General features: G+C 38.0%; 1 protein-coding gene across 1 annotated transcript; it reads left to right on the forward strand.

Annotated features, from left to right (window-relative positions):
* The first annotated feature begins 1,168 nt into the window (after positions 1-1,168).
* On the forward strand, positions 1,169-18,877 carry LOC117289426. The gene is made up of 11 exons (XM_033770547.1): positions 1,169-1,320; positions 3,509-3,691; positions 4,946-5,118; positions 6,822-6,923; positions 8,310-8,428; positions 9,240-9,476; positions 9,953-10,062; positions 10,996-11,060; positions 13,393-13,540; positions 14,585-14,801; positions 15,743-18,877. Exons 2-11 carry the CDS (start codon positions 3,509-3,511, stop codon positions 16,999-17,001), a joined length of 2,613 nt encoding a protein of 870 aa, XP_033626438.1. The 5' UTR covers positions 1,169-1,320; the 3' UTR covers positions 17,002-18,877.
* Positions 18,878-19,730: the final 853 nt, after the last annotated feature.

Here is a 19,730-nt window from a genome sequence, read left to right on the forward strand (position 1 = left end):
GGTCTCGTCACTGTCGCCATTTCACTGCGACAGTGATGTTAAAAGCGGAGCCATTAACAGCTCAACGAGGTGGTCTAGAAATGCTTATACTTCAGAAGAGAACACCAAAAACAACCTGCCGCGCTTGATCCTGCCAAAAGAAGGATCAATGACCTTCAACCAGGCTCGATTCCACAAAGCACCAACAATCACTATCAAGTATTTGTTTTGTGAAATCATACTTTTCTTCGTAATTTAGATTACAGTTAATCAATCTTAACTCTCTGTGCAATCGAGCCCCCACGGGGGGTAGCGACCTACCAACAGAGACTTGCCTAAATAAAAAAAGGAGGGGTCCGGAAAACCTCGTTGTTATAAGTACATCCGCAGCTGGAGACACATCGGGCATAGTTCTTACATGCATGTTTGGCAACGACGGTTGCATGGGTCCAAGGAGCAATTGCTCCATGGTCCAACTTCCGACATTCCGTTATAATAAAACTAATCATAAAACACTCGGCGAACAAGATTTGAAGCAAAACAAAATTATCTGGCAAGACTCGACATACAAACACCATGTAATTGAAAAAAGTGGATCCCCGGAGTGGCACCGACCGATTTTCATTTAACAATTTTATTTTATTCCGAAAAGTATTATCTTTAACCTATGAAAGAAGGACATCTAACTAAAATTGAATTACAAACGTACAAAATAATGAGTAAAATTCAATAAAAATTGCATATTAGGCATGGAATACCTAGGTGGATCAAATTTTGCGATATTATTAGGACTTGTTAAACGTGGATTCCACAATGTTCTTGGAAAAAAAGTGACCGGTGGTGTTGTGTGCCCTTCCTTTGAGCCAGCCCACGAAACAATAATGTCATTGTGACGCGCATCTCAGGCCCTCTATTGTTTATTATATTTGGTGTTCTTTGCTAAACAATAAGAAGTTCATATCAATCCGCCCGTGTCGACAATGATGTGATATAAAACAAATATACAATTTGTTTTTCCCGTTGGATAAGGTACATCGCCTCTTTGCTCATAACCTTTTGAATGCAACCTCATAACCTTTTGAAACCCGAGACGGGGACTTTTTTTCCCCAAACGAATTATTTTGCTCTGCGTAGTGATCCACACACTAAGCACCAACTAATGAATATTCATATATCTCGCATTGTTGGTTTTGATTTTACCTTGTGTGGACGTATGAGATAGAAAATAGTGTAGTTTTTAATGCAAGATTTTTCGGATCAGAAATGTTGTATGGACGAACTTGGATAGCAAATGAGACCTAATTATTATGTAGCCTTCGAGTAATTCGAGAAAGAAAAGCAGTAAGTGTTGTAATGTCTTATATTTGTCCCCGAAAGACCAAACACAACAAAAATGTTTACGGTGGTTACCGCAGTGGGATGCAGTCTGGGACCTAGTGTTCACGGTTAATAAAAGGCGTGCACATTGAGATGTGTTGGTCTGAGGCTTCAGTCTAAATATCTTTGAAGTCAACTCGTCCAACAAAACAAACACACTCGGACTAGACGAGTGCTTCTTTTCTTCCTCCATGGCATGGTGTACCGACTTTGTTGTCATATCTATTATAATTCCATATTAGGGCCTATATAATTTATTCATTATATAATTTATTGTGTATAAACATTATATTTATTGTGTATAAACATATTGTGATTTAACATTTTAAAAGTAAAACAAATAAAATAGGTAGATGTTATGAAGAAAAGCAAAGGAAGTCTGACTCTGACTGACTGAGGATCTCATTCTAAAAATTTGAATGTAATTTCTGTTCGATAAGGTTTATCGTGATTCAGACCGCAATGCCTTGTGGGAAGGAATATGGGGCGGTTTCTAGGCAGTTTCGGAAAAGTTTCCGTATGGCGCCACCACTTTTTCATTCGATATGAAATAATATAGTATTTAATTTACCTCAATGGGAAAAGTTTCCGTATGGCGCCACCACTTTTTCATTCGATATGAAATAATATAGTATCTAATTTACCTCAATGAGATATCCCTTTTTGTAAAAATGAGTGAAAAAGTGGTGGCGCCATACGGAAAGTTATCCCCTCGATGAGATATCCCTTTCTGTAAATATGAGTGAAAAAGTGGTGGCGCCATACGGAAAGTTATCCGCAGTTTCTACAACTCGCGCGCGCACGCAATGCCTTTACCTTTGTGTGGGTTCAACAGCGCCCTCTCTTGATATTTTGCTATTTGCGATAAACCTTGAACGAGATGAATGGATCGTTCCAACCAAACAACAAACAGTAGGCCTACTTACATTTTTTTATTTATATTATTATAAATTAAATCAAAAGAAACATTTCCTTCTTCATCTCGTTGATTTATATCGGATAACTTTCCGTATGGCGCCACCACTTTTTAACTCATTTTTTACAAAAAGGGATATCTAATTGAGGTAAATGAGATACTATTTTATTTCATATCGAATGAAAAAGTGCTGGCACCATATGGAAACTACTCCGATTGATCAAACACAAGGTTATTTGGTGCCCTTCGTTAAAGGCAGTGGACACTATTGGTAATTGTCAAAGACTAGCCTCCACAGTTGGTGTATCTCAACATATGCATAAAATAACAAACCTGTGAAAATTAGAGCTCAATCGGTCGTCGAAGTTGCGAGATATTAATGAAAGAAAAAAACACCCTTGTCACACGAAGTTGTGTGCTTTCTGATGCTTGATTTCGAGACCTCAAATTCATGGAAAATTACTTCTTTCTCGAAAACTATGTCACTTCAGAGGGAGCTGTTTCTCACAATGTTTTTTATACCATCAACCTCTCCCCATTACTCGTAATCAAGTAAGGTTTTTTGACGATAATTATTTTGAGTAATTACCAATAGTGTCCACTGCCTTTAATTTAAAAAAAAAGGTGATAAAAAACTTAAAAGAGGCCAGAGGGGGGTTACATTGAATTTTACTATTCTGTTAATGTTATTTCCTTCCTTTTGGTTGGTTTCTTATTATTTGAAATGTGTTTCTGTTTACTGGAAAAGGTTTTAAAGGCAGTGGACACTATTGGTAATTACTCAAAATAATTATTAGCATAAAACCTTACTTGGTGAAGAGTGATGGGGAGAGGTTGATACTATAAAACATTGTGAGAAACGGCTCTTTTTGAAGTGGAGTAGTTTTCGAGGAAGAAGTAATTTTCTACGAATTTGATTTCGAGACCTCAAGTTTAGAATTTGAGGTCTCGAAATCAAGCATCTGAAAGCCCACAACTTTGTGTGACAAGGGTGTTTTTTTCTTTCATTGTTATCTCGCAACTCCGACGACCAATCGAGCTCAAATTTTCACAGGTTTACTATTTTATGCATATTGTTGAGATACAGCAATTGAGAAGACTGGTCTTTGACATTTACCAATAGTGTTCACTGGCTTTAAGAGGAAGGGCTTCTTTTGATGGTCGGATGGGGGGAAAATGATTTATTTTATTTGTGGCCTTAAAAAATGCAATAACTTGTTTGTCTTGCCCATACAGATGAAAGCTAAGACTAATTCCAAGTCAGTGACCTACCGGTCCAGCTCCCGTAAGAACGGATGGAGCTGCCCTCCGCATCCGTTACAGTTTGTTGCGTGGACCTTTATTGCTTTCTTTGCTGTGATGTATCATGGAATGGCAGTGCCTACGATGCCTTACCATTGGCAACCAGCCTGTCACATTGTATCCTTTGAAAGTTCTATTTATAATCTCTAAAGCCCGGTTCAAACTTTCACGAATGCTAATGCGATGCGAATTTGACATGAGTTTGGCGTCACAACCCTCCTTTCGCAGCGTTCACAAGTGATTAGAGCATGTGGTTTGCTGCAAAGTATCCGATGCAAAATTGTGACACGTTCGCTTCGCATAGGCATTCGCAGGAAGTACGAACCGGCCTTAAATCATGCATTTTTGGTTTGATAGCCAGCACATCTTGTATTTTATTTGCACATCTTGTATAATTCATTTATGTTTTCTTTATTTTCTCCACAGCGTACAAGGACATGTTTTTATGACTTTTTGTTATGTGCTATAAAAAAACTAATAGTCTTAAAGGCACTGTACACGTTTGGTTATTGTCAAAGACCAGTGTTCTCACTTGGTTTAACCCATCATAAACATAAAATAACAAATAACAAGTGAAAATTTGGGCTCAATTGGACAAATTTGTGTGCTTTCAAATAGGAATAAAAGACTTCAATAGCTAGAAGTCTTTTAATGTTTTAGTGAGAAATTACCTCTTTCTCAAAAACATGTTACTTCAGAGGGAGCCGTTTCTCACAATGTTTGATACCGTCAACAACTCTCCACTGCTTGTCACCAAGTCGGTTTCGAAGTTAATATTTGTTTTGAGTTATTACCAAACATGTACCTTCCCTTTAATTGGGGTTATATGTTTCATTTTGTACTTGTGTGAAGTGGTAACTGGTTTTACAAATCATATGAAGCAGCTTACTCTGGGCCCAGGAGGATTGATGCGTACACACTGGCACAGACTGTATTCATAGTTTGCTTCACAGTTTTAAACCATTGGACACTTTCGGTAAACAGTATTGTCCAAGGCCCACACTTCGTGTATCACAACTTGTATATAAAAAAACAAACCTGTGAAAATTTAGGTTCACTTGGTCATCGGAGTCGGGAGAAAATAACGGGGAAAACCCACCCTTGTTTCCGCATGTTACGCTGTGTCATGACATGTGTTTAAAATAAATCTGTAATTCTCGATATCGAGAATTGATATTGTTTTAATGTTTTCTTCAAAAGTAAAGCATTTCATGGAATAATATTTCAAGAGAAGTCTTTCACCATTATCTGCTGTGAACCCTGTAAGTTATTTGTAAATCTGTGAACTTTTAATTGTTGTTCTCTTTTGAAAGTGTCCAATGGCTTTAAATAAGTTCAAAATGTTAAATGGCCTTGACTTCCAAACTCCAGATTGTCGGTATCATGCTGGCCTTGCACATCATCACCCATTGGATTTGTTTGACCATCAATCCTGCTGATCCGAACACCATCCGCAAAGCCAAGAAGGTCATGCCATCCTTTGATAGGACGCAGCATTCCCATGTGATTGAGAATAATCACTGCTATCTGTGCGAGGTGGATGTGTAAGTATTCAGCTTTGCTTGTAAACAAACTATAGACCGTATTGAATATGGCGTCACCGTTCAAATATCTGCCTTACAACAGCGCATCTGTGTGGGTGTGGGTGGCTGTGTGGGTGGCTGTGTGTGGTTGCATGTGCCGTAGAAATTGAACCGGGAATGCTGTGTGCTTCATTGGTGTACACGTTTGGACGCGCAAGGTTTGCCCTACAAGATGGCAACTTTCATAGCCAAAAAAGGATTACTCAATACGGTCTATATCTTTACTGCTTGATCCTTGTAATAAAATTCTTTCTTTTTTTACGCAAAATCATTGGCGGTTGAATTTTTTAGGATCCCCAAAATCATTATAAATAGTTGGATGTGTATAACTTTTGGCGGGGGACAGGGCAATTTTTAACCGCAAACATCTACTTTCTTACGTACTTGTAAATTGTAACGCAAGTCTTTAGCCTTCTCTCGCTCATTGTCATTGCATTTTTCATTGTATATTTCCATGTATGTACATATATTGTATTGTACTTTTCATTTTGTATTTTTGTTCTTGTAGGCACTACAATGAATATAATGTGTGCATGTTATACAGTTTTTGTTATTCTTACTTGGGGGGGGGGGGTTAGGGATACCAATTGCGCCCTCAGTGTTCACTTGTGTGACAATGCAACTTTAATAGGAGCATATTAAAGGAACACATTGCCTTGGATCGGTCGAGTTGGTCTTTGAAAAGCATTTGTAACCGTTTTTTTTTATAAAATGCATATTGGGTAGAAAGTCGTTGAAAGAAGTAGAATACAATGATCCACACAAACATGCCTCGAAATTGCACGGTTTTCCTTTTACTCCCATAAATGGCCGACCGTGTTAGTTCCCACAGTAAAAGGAAAACCACTATTCTACTTTTAAAACATCTTTCCAACCAATATGCATTTTATAAAAAAGGGTTACAAACGCTTTTTATAGACGAACTCGTCCGATCCAAGGCAACGTGTTCCTTTAATTAGGAAAACCTTACTATTGTGCGTGCATGGGCTATTGGACTGTCTTTAATCTCACTGACTTTGAGAGAGAAAGAGAGTCATACAATAGTGTGGTGCTGTTAAAAGTGTGCTATATTCATCTTGTATTCTACTAATCAATGCAAATGAATGCAATATGTTTTATACTTGACGTCAAAATGTATAGATCGTTGTGAATGCTTGTTGGCCTCATTTTGAGGGCCCTTGCTCCTTCAATCCCCGATAACAGGTTAGCAGGGCCCAATTTTATGGCTGTGCTTACCGCCGAATTCTGTGCTTACGGTCGCGATTCCCTGCGCTAGCCTTGTAAGCGTAGAATGCCTAGTAACGTGAAGTACGCACGCGCAGAAGCCCAAATTCGCCGCTAACACGTGAAATACGCTTGCCGTAAGCACAGAATTCCCTGCTTCCATAAGCGCCGATTCTATGCAGAAGTTGGGCCCAGATCACTACAGTAGGCCTACCTAATCAGCGTTGTACACAAGATACACTGTTTATTTTAAGCAGCATGTAGTGTACCATCAGAGTCATGCTTTCACCAGACAATGATCAGAGCATACTGATCCAAAGGTTGAATTGATAGCCTATGGTTTTTTTTTCCAGAACCACCCCAACTCATTTAGAGAATATAATAACATACTGTTACTGCAAACCTTTGGTATATTGTGCATTCTCTTTGTCTCGTTTCAGAGCTTTAAAATCCAAACATTGCAGCACATGCAATAAGTGTGTTGCTGGTTTTGATCATCATTGTAAGTGGCTCAACAACTGTGTCGGCTCCAGAAACTACAAGTAAGAATTTATAATGTTCTATACCACGATGTGAAAGTGAAATTACTAGTACTAGCCAGGGTCAAATTTCATAGATCTGCTTTTGTAAGCACAACAAAAAGAAGCTTTAGAAGCACAACAAAATAAAGCCTCACCAGATTAAGGTTAGATGGGGCCGATTTCACAAAGCAATAGAATTCATCGCAAGACAAATTGTCAGTATTGTATTGTGACATCACACTTTTCTTTAAGCAACTACGATTGATTTGCAGTTAAGATCATCTTTCTTAGGGTGAGTGTTGGCTCTGAAAAGAGACCAAACAGGCCCTTTTCAGAGCCAACACTCTCGAAAAGAGATTTACACATGGTTGTACCCGCAAGTTTACTTTTTATTTATAGTTTCTCCGTATTTGTCCACACCATGCAAAGCTTAAAATAATACTTGAAGATCAATCTTAGCTCTTTGTGAAAACGGACCCGGCTGAAATACCATTTTGTGGCTGGTATCATGTTGTTTTTGCTGCAGCAGAAATTTCTTAACAATATAGACGATGTGACCTCTGACGTCACTCGAAAACCATAACATGATTTGCGTGCATACCGCCGGGCAAAACCTTTGTGTTTTGGCAGCCAGCTTACATGCAATCTTACCATGACTATGCATCTTTTTGCCCGGCAAAAACATGTGTATAGTGTTTTTGTGTTTTGGTGGTTGAATGTAAACATACACGTAGCATCGTCTATAATCTGCAGTAACACTTGTATGTTTGTAATCACTGTGTTACAAGACTTTTTTGACCTCATGGCTGAAGTCACTCACACAGGTTGAAATCAATCGAACATGTTTGAATTCTTGCTTCTACTAGTTTGAAAACAAAAGTTATTTTTCTGGAAATTGTTTTACTCATTTCTCAAAAACTTCAGCTTTTTACTAATATCATTATCTTAAGGCCCGGTCCCACTGCAGCGATAACGAAAACGATAATGATCACGACTCAAAGAAAACGCATTATATTGGTCAAATTGCTCCACGCAGAATAGGCACACGCTCATTCAACCAATGTAATGCGTTCTCTTTTTATCGCTGCAATGGGACGGGGCCTTTAAGCTGTGTTTAGGTTAATGTAAATCTGTGAACATTTGTGGTTTGTGTCAGAATAAAGGACCCAAACCCTTTAATCAATCTGTTTTTATGACCTCCGATGTTTACCGTTCTCTGTGCACAAAATTGACTATTCTGTGAAACTATGCACAAATTGACTATTCTGTGAATGTGAAAGTCCTCCAGGGTTAGTCTCTCAGTGCTCTCACAGACTTTCTATTTCTATGTAGTAGATGGAAATTTACATTGAGGGTAAAGAATATTCCACAAGTTATTCTAATAATATTTATATTTTGCATTTACAGATTTTTCGTGACGTGCCTCAGCGCTGCCTTCCTCAGTGGCCTCTTTGTATTCATTGTCTTCCTCTACATGTCCATCGTGTACTGGGCCAATCCGATACTTCTACACCCAGAGCTATTTGGTAAGACTATAACTAAGGGAATCAATGTGTGGTGAAGAGGTTTTCAACTAGTGGTTTAATCCCAACGAGGCCTGGTTCTTGATAATTTTACCGAGACGAAGTAGTTTACGCAAAAACATACAATTTCAAGGGTTATTTGTGACCCACTCTGTGAAAATGAGTCAGGTGCGCCCAATGCAATAATAAGTTATGGACAGTTTAATGTGGAAAATGTAATGTTAAAAAAAAAAAAGGATCTTTAGTTGCATGGTTAACCTTTGGAACACTTACTTTTAGGCAATAAAGCTATGAATAAAACAATTTTGTGATCATACTTATGTCTAATTTGTATCCTTTTGCACACAATGGTAGTTTAAATTATCATTTTACTTGGAATTAATTTTTCACAAAAAAATGATGTAATAATAATAATAATAATAATAAACAGTTCTTATATAGCGCATAATACAAAATTGCTCTAAGCGCTTTTGTGATTGAAGAGATGGGTTTTAAGTATTGGCTAACTTCAAACGAGAGTAACTCAGCAACGCGACACACCCAAAAGCTTAGACACATACCAAATTACTGCTGCTGGTGTGTTCTTTCCAGCCATGCATATAACTAAATTCTTGAAATTGCCTACATCTGACTCATTTTCACAGAGCGGGTTACATTTATGGAAAACAATATGACTATTTTATTATTGTTGTTAATCTCATGCATTTGTTTTTTGTTATAAACTAAGTTTTTAGAGATGTGTAAACAAAGTTTTTTTCTCTTTCAAGAAGTATCCGTCAGTCTTTTAATAAATAAAAATGTCTTTTATCGCCAGACTATTCTGGAACCTCGCTGCAAAGTTCAACAATAGAGCTGCAAACTGCAAACGCGTCTGGAATGCCACTTAACTCAGAGCCGGACCCAGACCCTCTGGACGTCTACCGCAACAATCTTAAGATATTCAGCCCAGTACCGGGATTAGCCTTCTTCATTGTGGCGGTCGTCATTGCAATTCTCCTCCTTGTTGCCCTCTGCCTTTTGGGACATTTGTTGGGCTTTCATCTCTTTTTAAGTAAGCATAACCCTCGAAGGTGAAATATTCATTTTAAGAAAACCTCACATATCTATGCATTGTGTGTGTGGAACTTTCTTATTACATGTTTTTCAAGCACCTCATGTTAGTTTAGCGAGAGGAGCTTAATAAATCGAATTATAATTATTATTTGTATCAAGACATCACATATTTACATAACGAGAGAGAATAAGCTTCACAGGTATTTTCCCCTTAAAAAATTTGGGTGTTTTTTTTCCCCCATTATTTTTTAATCAACAATGAATTTTGATACTTAATATTTTCTTTTGACCAATTTTGAGAGCGTAAATTTGTAGTGTTTTCTGGTTGGGGAAAGTTCTGCCAGCTTTAAATATGTCAGGCCATCCACTTTTTTGTTGCATTTATACCATAGGTCCTTTTGGCAGTTTGCAACAGCTCATTATGTTTCTTCAGAAATGTTTCAACATTATTTGTTTTTGTTTTCTTTGTTACAGTCTGCAATAAACTTAGTACATATGACTACGTTATGCAAGACAGAACTGCGTTCAACTCCCGGGATGTTGAATCTCAGCAGATCAGACCAAAGAAGAAGGGTTGCTGCCAGGTAAGGCAATAGGATTCAACAAATGCAATCATCACCCAGGGCCCCACCTTTCAGAGTAGCTAAAACAGAACAAAATTATGCTTAAATCAGAATAAGGTTACCACCAAAAATACAATGCCACGTGTACATTGTTTGACTGGTATCCTGCAAAGGTTGCTAAAAGCAGATTTGTTTCCCACAAATTTGTGCGCTGTTTGATGCTTTAGGCCAAATAAAAAAAGAAAATTGTTGATCGTCCCCGCCCGTCCGTTCAAAACCCCCCGACCCCATTTTTTTATTTTTTTATTTTTTATTAATCATTAAAAACAACCTTTTCTGCAGATATTTTTTTTAAATGTACAGGTTTGAGATGTTGTTTAAAGCAGGTTTTTATTCATTTTGGCAAAGCAAGAACAATTCTTCAAATATTTACTTGGGCTACACTGGGCTTATTTGTCATAAAAAGTTTACAGAAAATGTCATCTAGGAGTTAAATTTGTTTGACAAAACTATTGAAAACATAAAAAACATACAAACTCTCTGTTTTATAGTGATTTCTTTATTCTTGATTTCATATTTTGGCATGTCAACGAAAAATTTGCAAATGTTTTCTAAGGAGAGATACGTTGCATGACACTTGTGTCCTTGAGCAAGATACTTTACTATAATTGCTTCTCTTTACCCAGGGGTGTAAATGGGAACCTGCGAGGGTCGAGGTTGATATTGTGAATGAAAAGCCTTTGGAGCGATATAAACTGTTGACCAGGTTGTATACTCCCAAGAAAGCCGAGAAATGTTTTTTGTTGTTTAAGGATGTTATTGGCCCAACGACCTGGACACTATGAATGTAAAGCGCATTGATCAATTATTGTGAAATGCGCTATATAAGAATTGTTATTATGTATCTAGCAGACAATTTTTGTTCACTTTTTTTTCTTTTTTTCTTTTTTGCAGTGCAATAATCAAGTAGCCCCTCTTCAGGATGCAAAGGAAGACATAGAACTGGCTGATGTCAAAAAGTAAGTCTCTTTACAGGTCTCAGATCTTGGAATTTAGATGATTTTGTTTTGTTTTAAAGTGCTGAATGTTTTTAGATTTTGTTGTTTTGTGGTTGAAAATTATACTTGTTCAATATGGATGCATGATGGAATTAAGTGTTTGTAAAAAATTGTTAATCGGTGCGGTATTTACCAGGAAAATGTTACCAGGCAAACAACCATGTTTATACCATCTGCGACTGGTGTCCTGCTTAATTTTGCTTAGCAGCAAATTGTTCAGCATGTATTGTCTGCTCTGTGAAATTGGGCAATAGAGCTGCTTAAGCAGAAAATTTTCCTTAACAAAATCTTTGCTAAGCATAAGTAGCCGTCAAAGATCATAGAGACCAGGTACTTTGGCCAGTAACCTTAGTCTGGTAAGCATGATTTTATTTCGCTTAAAAAAAAAGGTAAAAAGTTCTTTTAATAGTCCTATCATCGCTGCGCACAACTTTTTCATTGACTGTTTGAAAAGCGTGTTCTTTGCAGTGAAATGTTCAAGAAAATAAATGTTCATATTAGGAATTAGAGCTGCATGAATGAAATGCCAGGAAGAAGATTTTTGTTATTTGTTTGCTTTGTTGTTTTGTGCACGATGTACAATGACAGTATTTGTCTGTTTGTTTTATTTCCCTCTCAGGTAAATGTCCTGCTAATTTCAATTGTCATAGCATATTCATGGTGTTACGCTTTCATCACATTGTATCTATGTGCCTTTGGCGGTTTATTTTGCTATGCTATTCTTATTGTCACCTTTATTCTTTCTGCTCTCACCTTAACCCTCCTACATGGACTCTTGCTCACATTTTCTGGGGATATGACCAACCATGTTGTGGCACAGCTTTGCACAGAATTAGCTGTTAAAAATGTGGCAAAGTTTCTGTATTTCAAAACCATGGTGGATGATATTGAATAGTCAGACAGTAGGAGGGTTGACTGTGTACTGTGTAGATGCACTGAACTTATTATATCATATTACAGGCTGGCATTGTTTTATCTATCATATAAAACCACAGTGGAATTGAATGATCAGACAGTAGTAGGGTTGACTGTGTAGTACTATGTAGTGCGTTCCAAACATCATGTTTGCAGGCTTGCATAGTTTGTCCATCCCAACAACAGTGGATGATATTGAATGGTCAGAGAGTAGGAGGGTTAATTTTCTTTTTCTTCCACTGCATCTTCTCAGTGTTTCAAATGTCATATATCTTTCTATCCATACACATGTCTGTGGTCTATTTCTCCTTGATCTATCCATCTTATTGAATCATCTGTCAGTCCATTCTTCTCGTCATTCCATCGCTCATCCATCACGCACTGTTACTTGTGTTTGTAGGTGTAGCAAGAATTCATGCCTTAAGCCCTCAACTTGCCCCGTCTTGCCAGGCAAAGACCCCCAATGACTTGGGTCTACATCAATGTTCTCGTCACTATATACCTACAGCCAACTAGGTATCTATCCTTGCTCTTTTGTTTTTATGTTATGTATTTCTGTAATTGTTTATAGCTATTAAATGTTCATGAACCTTAAAGGGAAGGTACATATTTGGTAGTTACTCAAAACAAATATTTACTTAAAAACTTACTTGGTAACGAGCATTGGAGAGCTGTTGATAGTATAAAACATTGTGGGAAACAACTCCCTCTGAAGTAACACAGCTTTTGAGAAAGAGGTAAATTTCTCACTAAAATAATTAAAGACTTCTAGCTAGAAGTTTTTAATCCTATCTGAAAACACACACATTCGTCCAACAAGGGTGGTTTTTTCTTTCATCATTTTCTCGCAACTTGGTGACCGAATGAGGCCATACTTTCACAGGCTTGTTATTTTATGCTCATGATGGGATACACCAAGTGAGAAGACTGGTCTTTGACAATTCCCAAAATTCCCTTTAAATCTTTTCTGGATTGTGTACAATGATATCTTTTTCACGCTTGCAAAATTCAACATGATGCGATGACTCAAGACCCAAACTGTTGGACTATTGTAAAAGCTCTACTGTTTAACCTGGACCATTTCAAATGGTTTTATCGGATGATTTTTTTGTAAAATTCATCTTAAATAAAAATGCTATTTTTTTAAAATGTTGTTATTATAATTTTCATTTTTGTTTATGAACTTTAAATATTGTTGTTTTTTATGTAAATTGCATGAAAATGGTGTAAAGCGTCAATCATTTATTTATTTTATTTATTTATTATTGATGTCATATACATGTATATCGTTTACCAGATATTACTTTTATCTCAATACAAACGAGGCTAACTACCGTTAGAACTTCTTTTGGTTTTTGTTTGTGTTCTCCCCTTGTAGAGACGTACAAGCAACCGATCAAGAATCAAATAACAACTCCAACTCTAACCTACAACTCCAACAGCAACAAGTCATATCGGAACCTCTCATCAAACCAGTGCGACAGGACAATTGGACCAGCTCGGCCCTCGTTGAAAGCAAATCACAAGTGAGTGATGTTGTTTTGTGGTTGATAATTATAGTTGCTCAATATAGATGTATGATGGAAATAAGTGTTTGGACAAACAATTGTAAGCAGTGCAGTGTTTTTCAGGAAAATGTTACCAGGCAAACAACCATGTCTATACAATATGTGGCTGGTCGCCTGCTTAGTTTGGCTTAGCAGAGGACTGTTAAACTTTAATAGACCAATCCATTAAGCTCCGCCCCATTGTGTATTGACCAATCACAACGCAACGAAGGTCCAACAAATGAGGTCCGACATGCAGAGTTGTGCAGAAAGGCATTGGAGAGCCCCACATGTTCTTGCTCACACGTGTGTTGTGGGCGGAGCCTGCTGGATCGGTCTATCGTATGCTGAAGCAGCTCTGTGAAATTGGGCAATAGAGCTGCTTTTAAGCAGGCAATTTTGATTTAAAAAATTCATGCTAAGCAAAAAGAAGCAAGTTATGATGGTACATAAAGTTAAGGTACTTTGGCCTGTAACCTTAGCATAGTTTTGTCGGGTGAGACAGGACAATTGGACTAGCTCGGCCCTCGTTGAAAGTAAACCACAAGTAAGTGATATTTGAAGCTTCTCCCGACTAAGGCAATCAGAACCAACACTTCTCTTAAAAGAGTTTTCTTTCCATGCCTTTCATCTCAGGACCCCGATTCAAATCCCACCACAGACTAGAGCCTTGCATGTGGATTGGGTTTTCAGTACCTACTTTGGCCCAACTTCATAAAGCTGGAAAGCAGAAAATACTGCTTGAAAAATTCCTTTGCTTAGCAAAGAACAAGTAGGGCACCAGTTGAAATAGTTTAAAATGATTTTATTTGTGCTGGTAACCTGTTTCTGTTAAGCAATACTTTTTTGTGCTTAGCAAGTTTTTGTGCTTTCAAGCTTCATGAAAACTGGGTCCTGATTGCATGGGTTTTCCTCAATTTGGGGTTTTCCTCTCACATCTAAAACATCTTTCCTATTTATCCTGTTGTTTGCCCGTTGGACTTGTAAATGAAATGGATAAATAAAAACTTGTTTCCCTCCCAGGTAAAAAAGAAAAAGAAAACAAAGAAGAAGCGAGGTCGCCAGCGTTCGTTAACGGCCAGAGAGCCAAAGGGTCCAGCCCTAGTGGGTCATCTCCAGTATCCAGCAGTCCAGCTAGCACACAGTATGCCACAGACCTACCTGGAGCAACATCTAGTACGACGCTACAGTCTGCCCATCGTTGCCCCAAGAGGGGTACAACAGCAGTACCCTGCAGCCGGTAAGTGAAGACTTTCTACTTGTACTTCTTCTCACCCGTACAAGGTTGCCAAGTTCTGCATCCCTTGCCGTAAGCCCGGTTCATACTTCCCGTAAGTGCCAATGCGAAACAATTTTTGACGTCACAGTCTCCATTGCAATGTGTTGAAGCGGCCCCTGATAGCCCTATCTTTTTAACAGTGATACTCTGTTAATAGTGAATTTTTTGTTATTAACAAAATATGTCGCTCTTTTTGTGGCGACCTTTGTGGTATTTATTTTACACTGCTGGTCAAGCTTCCTGTGCTCTTAAATACATTTGTGATGTGCTATTTGTCTTATATATAACTTGTATTTTTATCATTTCCAATGTGCTTGAATGTGCTTGACATTATGTTGTGGTTGCTCCTTATACAGCAGGCAGGTTGAACCTTTCTTCAGTGTTCTTCAGAGCCTTTTCCAAATCCACACCTTGCCTTGTTCCTCATATTATTGCATCTTGTGCACTGTTATTGTCTTTTATATTATAATCTCATATTGTAATAATGTTGTTCAATATCTTCTTGTATTTTATAATCTCACATTACTGTATAATCTTGTGCATTATAATCTTCTATATTATAATCTTGTTCATTATAATCTTCTATATTATAATCTTCTATATTATAATCTTGTTCATTATAATCTTCTATATTATAATCTTGTTCATTATAATCTTCTATATTATAATCTTGTTCATTATAATCTTCTATATTATAATCTTGTTCATTATAATCTTCTATATTATAATCTTGTTCATTATAATCTTCTATATTATAATCTTGTTCATTATAATCTTCTATATTATAATCTTGTTCATTATAATCTTCTATATTATAATCTTGTTCATTATAATCTTCTATATTATAATCTTGTTCATTATAATCTTAAGAGTCGATATAATTTTATTCTTGGTTTTTGCAGAGCCTGTCGAGGACCTCTTCTTCACTCAGCAGTTCCCCTCAATGCAGCAGCAGCAACAGCAGCAGCCCATTCCAACCACCCAGATGAACATGCGGAACCAACAACTTCCTCCACTGATGGCTATCTGCATGGACTCGCCCGCCCCGGCTGTGGACTATCACTCCTCCTCCGCAGAGAGTCTGAATGAGATCCCGATTGAGCGATCGACGAGACGCTCCTTCAGTAACCCCTTGCAGATCGCTCCGCCGTATGGAGGCAACTACCAAGCAGGTCCACTGTATCAACACCCTTTGGACAATTTCAACCACTACAGCCACCCAAACGTGATGAACGGACGGCCTCCGTGGCAAGCTGACCTGGACACCTTAAAAGGAGGAGTTCAAATGATAGATGGAAATACCAAGAGCAGCTCCCATGTGAGAAAGGCCAAGAGGAAAGCTTCGCTGAAGAAGGACGCTGGTCTGCTACCTGATGTCGCGAAGCCACATGTTGAGACGCGAAAGTGGAAAGATTCTTACCAGGAACCACTGCTTTCAAAATTTGCTCAGGAGGTTGATGGCTATCGGACATCCGGTTCTGAGAGTCGGCGCGGATCAGAGCAGAGACCAGAGAGACAATTGGGTCAGCACATCTTAACACAACCCTCTGAGGGAAAATTTACTATTGCTGACGTGCATAGAGACTCTGATCAAGAACCTGCGATGAAACAATCCGCGCCGAATTCGAACAGGCATTATGACGCGCCAGAGGTGCGCGAGGATGTGAATTCTGATCTTAAACCTGACAGCAGGATGAGATCACCTAAATTGGAAGCCAGAACTCAAGTCAAAGCAGAGCTACCACCCATTGTGCCAAAACCTGTACCGAGGAAACGAACCCAACAGCACGACTCGGGTCAGACACACAGTAGTCAAACATCTCTTCGGAGTACAGTATCTCATCAGCTCATCGTAGCAGGGGACGACAAAAGCATAATGAATGAAGAGCCACAAGGAACTGAGACCCAGGCTCCTGTTCCTCTCCCTAGAACAGCTCCAGAGGTGCCCCCGCTGGATCTGCGCCCTCTGGCGGACACTTACAGTTCGGACGTTGCTACTACGGTGACCCAGAGAGAAGCTCCATCACTAGATGGGTCTCTCTCGGAGAATGACGACGATGATCTGGTGGAGGGGTGCTCCAATGTGAAGGAGCCACAAGAGGGTGATGTGCCGCCACCCGAGATACCTCTGTCTTCTAGACGATGGTTGCTTCGGTATTAGTAACGGCACTTGTATTCAAGCAAATCACGAGAAGGAAATTACAGGAAAAACGGTTACTGTAGAACTCTGATAAAGTCTGCAGTAAAAAATAATTATAATAATAAAGATTTGTAATGCACACATGTCCACCTTGCTGGGTGTTCCAAGGCGCAAACCATGCAACCTGTGACATCACAAGTAAAACAAACAAACACAGAGCCTGGACTTCCTGCAGGCACAATTTGTAAACAGCTCAATTGAAGTACACAAAAAAAAACCTCTTTTTTTGGGGGGGGGGGGGGATTGAATTGTCTTTTCATAAACTTTTTATATGAAGATAGGGGCATCCTAAAAACACATCAGCTGTTATTTTTTATGAATTTATATGGAATTATAAACAAATTTTGGGGAAGGAAATCACATGTTATGACCAGTGTAGAATCTTGCCAGTCAGAAAAGCTGTGGAATGTACAAGGTCACTCCTTTTGTAAGCAAGGGTTCGTCATCAATTAAATTCAGTTTCATCCTTTATGTAACCATATTTATTTTTATAACTCGGCTGTGATTTATCACATAATATCTTTTAACTCCACACAAAGCTTTTCAAGTATTCAGAGACCGATACTGCAAGAACTGGGACGATAGAACATTATTTATGCTGATAGTACAGGACAAAGTTGACTGATGCCGAAAAACGATATAATCTGAAGTGCTTTCATTTGTAGGGAATTCTGTTCGCCTGATTAAAATTTTGAAAATAATACTGCAGTCTTATTCAGAGCATGTAGTATCCAACAATAAGCTTCTCAAGGTGATTTATACCAAGAAAGATTTTTTTTACGTAAGACAAGTTTTTGAAGTTTTTATGAATTATGATAATGTCAGAAACACAGGGGTTAACCATGTACAATGCTTACTAACATGACATTTTTCTGTTTAACAAGTAGGCTTTTTTGGAATAAAAAACAATTTATTTTGGGGTTTGTTACCGAAGTAATACCCCACCTTTCAAAAAAGTATTGTGTTACTGTTTTCAAATGTTTATTCATAAATACCTCCGACAGTTTCGCTATTGGTGGAGAGCGCGTCATGTAGGGGTGTTTAAACGGTTGATAATGACCAGCTGGACTGTTTAACTGAGAATGTACTGCACTCCCACCAAGTCTTTCCTTCTTTGCAATAAACCAAAGGTTAATGGCCTGATGTTGCCTGTTGGGTGACCTTAATAATGCAAATCCAATGTGAATGCACACACACCACCACTTTCCTATCTTCTTGACCATTAATTATAAAATAATAAAAAACTTTTGATAATGTACATTTACTGAGCACAAGAAATGTTCTCACCAGTAAATAGCTTGATGAAGTACCCCACCCAGAGCATGATGTCCCACTTAAAAATATATCAAAATAATATAGCAATATGATGCATACCTTTGTACAATGTACATGGCAGTCACAGACACTTGACTCTGTGACACACAATACTTGTAAATGTAATAGACAATAAGTCGTTTGCAAGTTATTTTATAGTCTGAGCTAACTTGTGACTAAGCCAAGCATTTTACCAGACAATATTCAAGTCTTAACGCACATTGGCTTACTATCATGTGCATGTGCATCAAATCTAGTTGACTGTTGGATAAAGTAAGTTATGATGGTGCAATGCTAAAAACTTAACACTACATGTATCTACCAAAGAGTAAAAATTGTATTTAAACTAAAAGATAAATAATTTATTATGGTTGCTTGTCGACCTATTTATACCAGGGCCCAAGTTTATGATGCCACACTAACATGGAGTTCAGTTCTTTGCTTAAAGGCTTGGACACTATTAGTAATTACTCAAAATAGTTATTAGCATGGGGAGAGATTGATAGTATAAAGCATTGTGACAAACGGCTCCCTCTGAAGTGACGTGGTTTTTGAGAAAAAAGTGATTTTCCACGAATTTGATTTCGAGACCTCAGATTTAGAATTTGAGGTCTTGAAATCAAGCATCTGAAAGCACACAACTTCGTGTGACAAGGGTGTTTTTTTTTTGCATTATTTTCTCGCAACTTCGACGACTAATTGAGCTCATATTTTCACAGGTTAGTTATTTCATGCATATGTTGAGATACACCAAGTGAGAAGACTGGTCTTTGACAATTACCAGTAGTGTCCAGTGTCTTTGAAAGAGCCCTGCCTAGCCCAAAGCAGAACGCCCTTCATGAGGCACAGTTAGCGCAGAATGTTGTAACCAGGGACACGAAAGTGGGCCCAGAGTGTTATATAAAAAAAGGGTTTTTTTTAAACTTGAATACCAGTTTGATTGTAGATGAGTTCAAAAGCAAATGTGATATTTTAATCATGCAAATAATGTAAAGAGATCGTCTTTATAAAAGACAATTCTGTTGTTTTATTACTTATTTTTTATTTGTAATCATTGCTTGGTGTACAAGCATGATGAAATAAATGTATCCAATTGTATTGGAAATTTAAATATATCTTGTTTTACTTAATTGTTGTATAGTTTTATTTCCATGCAAAACAAAATGATAAAAACCAACCAAGATGGATTTGGTCAAAGGGTTGTTGGTTGGTACTGTACACAGACTTGTGAAAAAGTCGTTAATGGTTTGTCACGGTGTTGGCGCAATAGCTGTCGTAGACACGCTCTCTCGAAAGTCGTTAATGGTTTGTCACGGTGTTAGCGCAATAGCTGTCGTAAACACGCTCTCTTGAAAGTCGTTAATGGTTTGTCACGG

The sequence above is a fragment of the Asterias rubens genome, chromosome 4 (assembly GCF_902459465.1).
Source record: "Asterias rubens chromosome 4, eAstRub1.3, whole genome shotgun sequence".
Taxonomy (NCBI): Eukaryota; Metazoa; Echinodermata; class Asteroidea; order Forcipulatida; family Asteriidae; genus Asterias; species Asterias rubens.

What these genes read in the sequence shown, in the direction of transcription:
- LOC117289426 (XM_033770547.1), top strand. Translation starts at nt 3,509, where the DNA reads ATGAAAGCTAAGACTAATTCCAAGTCAGTGACCTACCGGTCCAGCTCC. An exon ending in GGCAACCAGCCTGTCACATT is followed by an intron (nt 3,692 to 4,945) that starts GTATCCTTTGAA and finishes TCCAAACTCCAG; the next exon opens with ATTGTCGGTATCATGCTGGC. An exon ending in TCGTTGAAAGCAAATCACAA is followed by an intron (nt 13,541 to 14,584) that starts GTGAGTGATGTT and finishes TTTCCCTCCCAG; the next exon opens with GTAAAAAAGAAAAAGAAAAC.